Raw genomic sequence first — 8572 nt, 5'->3', positions numbered from 1 at the left:
AGATTAACCTTTATTTTTTATCTTGCATTTGGGAGATTACCTGAGCTTTACAGCAATGTCCTTTGTCAGACCTGTGTGACTGACCACCACACCCACCTTCCTCAATGCTCTCCGTCTGCTTCCTCCCAGGGAGGATGTACGGTGCAGATGACTTCCTGCCCATGCTGACTTATGTGTTGGCTCAGTGTGACATGCCTCAGCTGGACACAGATATCCAGTACATGATGGAGCTGCTGGACCCATCTCTGCTGCAAGGAGAAGGTAGGTCCTGTTAGTCCACTACACATCACTCAGCCATGACCTTCTTGGTATATAACGTACAATATATACCATAAGTACATAGTCACATAATTTGCCCTTTACCCCTCTTCTAACTGTGCTTTAAGTATAGAGCTGTGCATCTTTAGCTTAGCTTAGCATAGAGACTGGATACAGCTAGCCTGATTCTCGATAAAGTTCAGAAATAAGACGACCAAAACCTCTCAAGCTCACTAAATAATACAGTTTTACCTTGTTTGTTTAACCTATACATTAAAAGCAATGTAAAATGACAATGTGGTATTAGGTTGAGATACATGCTGTATCTCTACTATTTGGCTTGTTATAATTTGATAGTGCTGGAATAGTTTCACCATGTAACTCCCCCGAAAACCACAAATTGACATTTTACAAACACCCAAGATGCAACATGTTAAGCGAGGTGGAAGGCGTGTTTATGAACTTTGGACATAGCTGTTTCCAGTGTCTTTGCTAGGCTAGGCTAACCACATGCTAACTTCAGCTACATACTTTACAGACAGAAGTGGGATTGACATTGATCATCTCACTCTCAGAAAGACAAGTGAAAAAATGTACAGGAAGGTCCAACCCTAAAAATGAAAGAGCACAACGGGGAAACCCAGAAACTCTCTTTTTACCTGTGTAGCTCATGTGAAACTGGAGGTGATATACATTTCATAAGTAGCCTACCATTGGCTCCTTAGCTGATTGATTATCAGATGATGTTTGTTGGATATTTCCTACATGAGGTCATGCAGATTACAGTGTTGTGTGAGGTTAATGTTGTATAACGGAAGGTCTGTCCAGGAGGAAACACTTAACTGTGTCAACAGAAGGCACAACACCAGTAGGATGGAAATGGTTCATAGAGAGCAAGGGCGGGGGTCACATAAAGTATTTACCATCAGAGCATTTTTTCCAACTGTCACAATGTGTCATAGTATTAGAGTGTTATAATGTAAGGTACATGCATACACCGTAGCCTATATGCCTCATGTTGGTTCTTAAAGCTGCTCTAATCAATACATTTAAAATATGTGGGCAGATTATTCCACTGTACTGCTGCACTGTAGAGAAATGCGGCTTATTAGGCTAGTGAATTGAAAAGGTATCTGTCTAGCTACCTCTTGCAAAGTTGCCATACTTGTAGTGAGAAATAATTAATGAAATACTTTGGTACCATATTTTAAACAATTTTGTTAGTGAGCAGTATTTTAATATAAATTGTTTTTGCACTATCAATCAGTTTGTTAGAGCTTTTCAGCTCTGCGAGTCTTCTAACATTTTATGACAGGGAACTTTGAGGTTTAAATTTACCCTCGGCAATTACGTTGTTTCCAGCAGCTGCAGTGAATGGCTCTGATAAACCCACTGTGCACTACCTGCCCGGCACCAAACAGCAGACAGCTAACCAAGTTAGCTACTAGCTGGTTCATTTAGCAGCTAAAGAGCCTAACTATATTTATCTATTTATCTGGCGGATTCAATCGCAACACCAAATGAGTCAGTGCAATGTGTAAATAGTGTTTGCTAACAAATGCGCAATATCAACTTTATACTGTAAGCTGATACTATAATGTTACCAGCTCGTTGTCCTGTAACTTAAAGCCAGAAAGATGAAATCTAGGTTTTATGAAGCATATAGCTTTCTGTCTAATGAACAGATGAAGAGACATTTGCAATCCCTTTCATTTCTTTTAGGGCAACAGAATCAAATGACTATTTCATAATTTCTTAACTTAGCCAATTTTATTTTTTTTCTTGCTTGAATGTTGCAACACTGCCATCTTGTTTCTGCCAAAAGGTTATTTTATCCCAGTGTAGCTATCACACTGGTTATGTGTTAGTTTTGAGGCTTTTTTTTTAAAACTGTGCAACTTAATAATGGTAACAATAGCACAAGTACTGAGGAGTCATTAAGTTAACTCAGCAATGTCAGTTGCACAGCTATTTCTTTTGAAGGTTAGCTGACATTAGCTAACATTAGCTAACATTAGCCAGTATCAGCTGCTGGTCATACCAGACCAAGTAAGGCAGCAGCAGCAACACTTCTGAGTGTATGGAACAGAGCACGGGTGGGTTTTCTTGCTTATGAATTTAACTTTATTTGTTTGAGGAAGAATGTTATTTCTTCTTTCAAATGGTAACATAGCTTTGCTTGGAGGATTTACTGAGAACGTACAGGTCAGTATGACACACAAACCACTGTGTGACGAAGTAGCTACATCACACACTTTCTGTGTGAGAGAACTTGTCAAACATAGATATAGGAAGGGAAGCCCTTTTGACATCGGTGGGAAATTCCTGTGCTGTTTGATTTGAATAGGCTGGAGCAGCTTCAGAGGAAAAAGGAGGCTGACCTCTCCCACAATGAAATACTTTCCTCTCAGCGTCAACCTGTCTGACACGTAGGCTACAGTGAGCTCATTGTAGAATTGCTCAAATGTATGTGGTGTGTATCCTAGAGCTTCAGTTAGTTATTTGAAATTTGACTGTTTGACTGAAATTTGATTCATTTCTATGACAAAGGAGGAAGTGCTCACTACTTGATAACTTTTTTACATTAGTCCATGTATTGTCTAGTTTCATTTCTAGATAACTAGCTCTGATGGGTTTCTTTTTCTCCATTCATCCTCAAAACATCTCACATTTTTCAATGCTGGAGTTTGGATTGAGTATAACAGCAAATCATCAGCCACAACATACATCTGTAATACTTGACATGGATCATGTTAACATAAGTATACAAACATGGTATTCTTGTTTATCATAATCACAATTGGAATTTGGTTCATTGCCAAGCAGGTTTTCACATACAAGGAATTTGCTTTGGTGTGTAATGGTGCAAACATAAACACAGTAGGAAAAATTAAAATGTAAAATAAGAGCAAATATAAAAATATTGTAAAAGATATTATACAATCAAAACAATGTGTACAAGAAACATAAATATACAGAAAAAGAAATACAACATGACACATGTGAAAATATATGTACAGTATATCTGAATTTAAAGTGGAAGAGCTGTGCAGTTTTAAAAGTGGAAATACTGGCAGAAATGTGCAGAGAAAAAGTTCACAGTACGAAGTATGAGGAAGAGTTTGTCTTACGATTATGACATTAATAACTGGCCGACAAAGGGCTCTTATTTGACCCTCCAGTCTTAAAAATATCCCCTCATCTCCCTCACTGTCTTTCCCATGTGCACTCTGGAAGGCACATGGGTGAGATGACTCAAAAACAACGAAACCAAACAAAAGATTTAAAAAAGAAAATTGATAAAAAATAATAATCAGTTAATTGTCAAAAACTGCAACACAGGGAAACAATGTAGACCATATATTGGTAATAGTATGAACATTTGTATACAGTCACAGATGCCATTTCACAGTCTGGGTTGTATCACTAACTGTAACTTTCTCCACTTGAGTTGAGCTGCACTTTGAGCTATAGAGAGTTCCAGAAGGATGATGTCGAATAATGAGAGGATCCATTGGGGAAAATTAAGTTTACGGGGAGGTTTCTACCTTAATACTAACACCTTTTTGGCGGCTGTCATACATAGAAGTCAGAGATTTGTAACATTAATTCCTGAATCATCATTTAGAAGTAAAACATGAGGTAAACAGGTATACAGGTTCCAGCTACATCAGATAGCACATGAGCAACTCTAAACCAAAAGTGTTTCACATCATATGTAAATAGATACGTCTCTCCCTCCTTTCTCCCCCCAGGGGGCTACTACCTGACCAGCGCGTACGGAGCCATGGCCCTCATCAAGAACTTCCAGGAGGAGCAGGCAGCCCGGGTGCTGAGCTCTGAGGCCAGGAACACTCTGCACCAGTGGCACAGAAGGCGCACCACCCAGCGTTCAGCGCCGACTGTGGACGACTTTCAGGTATCACGGCTGACCTGAACCCACCTTGAACATCCAGGCAGTGAGTCTAAGTTGTACCAATTCCAAATCCAAACCTTACGTTCAGCATTGGAAAGGTGCATGAAATATTCCGGCCCTAATCAGTGGAAAGGATGTGGAAAGGATCTCTATATCTCTACTAACATCACAGCATGTGGATCTGGATCCATGGTTCAGGTTTATTTTGGTAGAAAGCGCTCTCTAGTGGAACATTTAACAACTGCATGTGATTTATTTCTACAGCCATAACTGCATGTCTATTTCTTTGCCAGTGTGCTTTACTCATCAGTAATGCCTCTATCATTTAGTGTGTTTATTTTCTGTCGCTACTGCTTAAAGGAATACTTCACCCCAAACAGAATCCTTCTTAGATCAACTCTTCCTGTGTTACCTTGAATTCTAGAAGAAAAATTGGTTTTCTCGCATGCCTCGACAGTGAACAAAGAATCCAAAAGCAGAAGAAGATCTTAATGAATTAAAGTAAATAATGTCTGCATTTAACAACAGCACAACTATACAGCGGTGTTTAAATTAGTTTGGCTTTAGTGAAAATGCATGTGTTAGGGAAGCAGCGAGCATAAGTCTGGATACATGAGACTGGGATTATACTACACAAGTTGTGTGAAAGTTTGTGAATGGATGTTTGGATATAGTTTTGCTGTTGTTAAACGCGGCCCCCCATTTACTTCAATTCATCAAGACCTTTCTCTGTGTTTTTTTTTTTTGCATTTTGGGGGATTTTCTTTCCTTTTTTGGATAGCACTGCTGAATATAGACAGAAAGGTTTTCTATAAGAATTCAAGGTAACACGGGGGGGAGGTCTTTCAGTCCTTTAACACATGACTTTTGGTTTCTCTTTGTAGAACTATCTCCGTGTAGCCCTGCAGGAAGTGAACACAGGCTGCACGGCTAAGACCCTGATCGTCCAACCTTACACAACCACAGAGGAGGTCTGCTCGCTCTGTGCTTACAAGTTCAAGATCCCGGACCCTGACACCTACGCACTGTTTCTGGTCATTGAGGAAACCAGCCAGCAGCTGGCCCCGGACACGCACCCTCAGCGGATCAAAGCGGAGCTCCACAGTCGGCCCTGTGCACACATCTTCCACTTTGTCTACAGGAGGGTACCTAACCTTAACCTCTGTATCCCTGCCATCATGCACAATGGAAACAGCCTTCAAGTTGAATAGAGCGGGAGAATGATCCTAAACAATAGTATTCTGGTGGTGCTTGTAGATGTTTGTTTAGTAGATGGATTTGAGGACTGAATGGAAACCAAGCTGTATATATTGATGCAGATATAAAATGTCTTTGATCAAATGTGATGTCAAACAAAGGAGGTGATTTATATTTATGAGGAACCACCAAAGGGTAGGATGGACTCTGGAAAGTGCTGGTGTTTCACTCAAACGCCTCAAGACTGTGGCTCAGATTTGGGTCAAAAGGCTAAGTATGATAAGTTGGTAAGCTGAGCGGAAATTGTCACATCGTGTATAGAGGCTGGTTTGCAGGATTTTCAGTATGTAAAGTATTAGAGTATGGAGGTGGAAAGTTATTCAGATTGTTGGACATACAGTATGTGCCATCCCTAAAGCGACGGTCATACAGTTTAATACTGCATTTTATGTAACTAATGTTCGCCTTAACTGCTGTTATCCAAGGTGCCTTCAAAAGGAATGGAACATACTGTACGCTACTGAAGGCTTTCAGCTTTCAACGCTTTGACCCAGATAAATAAATCATGCAAAAAAAAAGATTTATTAAGTAAAATTAACTATTTTTAAAGTTATGATTGTTTTTTGTATGGCTCTTATGTTTATTGTTTGCAATTGCTGGTCAATTGTAGCTTGTATGCTTTTGTAGAAATATTTTTATATTCAAATGTTTCATTTTTCATCACTAAAGATTTGTATTCTGATTTCATATTTCTGTACTGGACTCAATAGTGGACTTGGATTTATGCCAGTTATTTCTCAAAAGTCAATTTCAAACAACACTGTTTTTATCATTTGTGATGGAAAGTTCAAAGCTGACTGTGGAAATATATAAAATCCTCTCCAAACGAAGCTACTTGCTGACTCAAACTAAATGCTATTTTTCAGGGAGCAGGGTTTACTGGCTCTTGTCATTCACATACAACGGCCTGTAAAATGCACCACAAGTCACAGACATTTTATTCCACAAACGCATACAATAGAAATTAAACAAATTTAGAATGATTTGCAGAACCTTCTACAGGAGTCTAAACATAAGGCAGGGCAATATTTTGTAGAGCATTTTTGTGGTTTGATGTATAAAGTCAAATGAACTATTTGTTGTTGTGTTTTTTCTTCTTTCTGACGGCCTTCTATAACTTTAACCAAATAACCAGGAGCTGAACGCTGAGATACAGAAGAACAAAAATGTACTTGTCCCTGATTGGTCAATAATCAGATGCAGAGCTCTCTGATTGTATGGGGAAGCACTGTTAAAGTATATTAGGCACACCCGCCCGTGTTGCCAACTTGGCAACTTTCTTGCTAAATCTGCCTATTTCCAAATGTCTTGGCGTTATTATTTTGGGACTTCCTAGTACGTCACCAGTTGTTCACGCCCCTACATTTTATCGCTCCCGTCGCCTAGCAACTTTATGAAGTTATCAAGCACAGTTGACGGCTTACTTTAACATTTGTTCCCAGAGATAATACTTTGATTTTTTTATTTTCAATCATTATTGAAGATATGCTTTATCACCGGCGCATAATGTATTTTAGATGATGCATCAGGAGACACCAGGGGCTTTGTTGTGGCAGCCCATCCAAGTCCAGCAGCAAACTGTATCTGTATTGTAAATGTTATATTGTTTTATAATACTTTTGTTTATAATAATCATTCAATCATTTTCTTTGTTCGATCATTCATTTCCATTCATTGATAGGTAGTTTTCTAAATTAAATAATCCCTTTTCTAAATTAATAAATCATATGTACAACATAAATCCTTGAACCTTGAAATCAATTAAGTTTTCATTACTTTTCATGTATAGTTCATGTAAATTAAATGCACAATATATTATCATTATATATATATTATTTATTTCAATTAATTTACATTTCATTTGTCAACAAGTTTCTCCAGCAGAGAGAAGAGTCTGTCCATCCTCTCCCTGCAGCCGACAAATGCGGTCTTATTTTGCCAGATTTGCAGGGTTAGGGTTAACCCCAAAGAAGACCGCATTTGTCGGTTGCATCTGAAGGAGTCGCCGAAATGCCGTGTCTCAATTCAGGGGCTGCAGCCTTCGCAGGCAAGTAGAACTTTTAAGACCTTAACTTTCAAACCTAAGAGTTTGAAATGATGATTTATATTTTACATAGATTGTGGCGATTGTATAGTTAATGTATACTTCACATTACCTGCTTGGTTTTCTGACAGTCGAATATCACTTAAGAAATCCAGTGCAATCGTTCGGATTGATTATACATATTTTATTATTTATAATAATAAAGCACATCTTCAATAATGCTTGAAAATAATAATAATAAAAGTATTATCTCTGGTTCCGTTCTCTGGGAACAAATGTTAAAGTAAGCCGTCAACTGTGCTTGATCACTTCAGAGAGTTGCTAGGCGACGGGAGCGACAAAATGTAGGGGCGTGAACAACTGGTGAAGTACCATGAAGTCCCCCGTAGATAGTACCGTCTCATTTCGTAGACCGCTCGGTTCAGCCTTCGCGGTATACGGAGATCCTGGCCTCCAAAAACTGCGAAAGGCTGCAGCCCCTACATTGAGACACAGCCCTAGGGGTGGGCGATACTGCAACATTTGGTATCGATCCGATACCAAGTAAATACGTTGTGCGTAGCTAGATTGCTTTTGTTCTCTCCTCTCCTTTCCTCTGCTCTGTAGGTGTGTGCGCATATGTTTGTGTGTGTGAGGAGGGGCAGGGGCAGAGTGATAATGATGAGCGTGAAGTGAGCGAGTGGAGCGGTGTTAATACTTAGTTAGCACGATGATTTAACAGGAGTTGTGTACTGCACGTAAAGAAGAGAAACTGAAACTTAAGTATCGATCTTATCACGCAAGTATTGATCGATACCGATACCAACGTTGGTATCGATACATCGATATTTTAGATCGATCCGCCCAGAATAAAACAGAATTGTCATTTTAAACAAAGTCTGCTGTGGCTGTCTCTTCAAGATTACGAATGGCAGTGAGTGTAGGCTAATTCAGACGTCAGAATATGAAATGTTGTGCAGTAAGAATTAACAGTTCAGTTTGGTTGATTTTAGAGTCTTGCACACTCTTTACTTGTCAATAGAAATGGTTTTATATATCATAGGAGATGAGTTTGGATTGTATGGAAGCCAGTAAAAAAGAGAAAATCTCAATGGAAA

The 8572-nt window shown here is 39.0% G+C and overlaps 1 protein-coding gene across 4 annotated transcripts in view; it reads left to right on the top strand.

Annotated features, from left to right (window-relative positions):
- LOC115008405 (ras and Rab interactor 2-like) overlaps nt 1–6508 on the top strand; it is a 35696-nt gene extending 29188 nt beyond the window's left edge. For 2 of the 4 annotated variants that reach the window (XM_029432001.1, XM_029432010.1), the window contains exons 11-13: nt 130–261; nt 4014–4177; nt 5059–5385. In XM_029432001.1, the coding sequence (XP_029287861.1) occupies nt 130–261; nt 4014–4177; nt 5059–5385 (623 nt within the window). Of the gene's footprint in view, nt 1–129; nt 262–4013; nt 4218–5058 lie in introns of all 4 variants that reach the window. The other 2 variants (XM_029432019.1, XM_029432027.1) reach the window with 2 other exon arrangements.
- Nucleotides 6509–8572: the final 2064 nt, after the last annotated feature.

This window comes from Cottoperca gobio, chromosome 1 (assembly GCF_900634415.1).
Source record: "Cottoperca gobio chromosome 1, fCotGob3.1, whole genome shotgun sequence".
NCBI lineage: Eukaryota > Metazoa > Chordata > Actinopteri > Perciformes > Bovichtidae > Cottoperca > Cottoperca gobio.
Note: the sequence above shows the minus strand (reverse complement) of the source record. Positions and strands in the feature narration are given on the sequence as shown.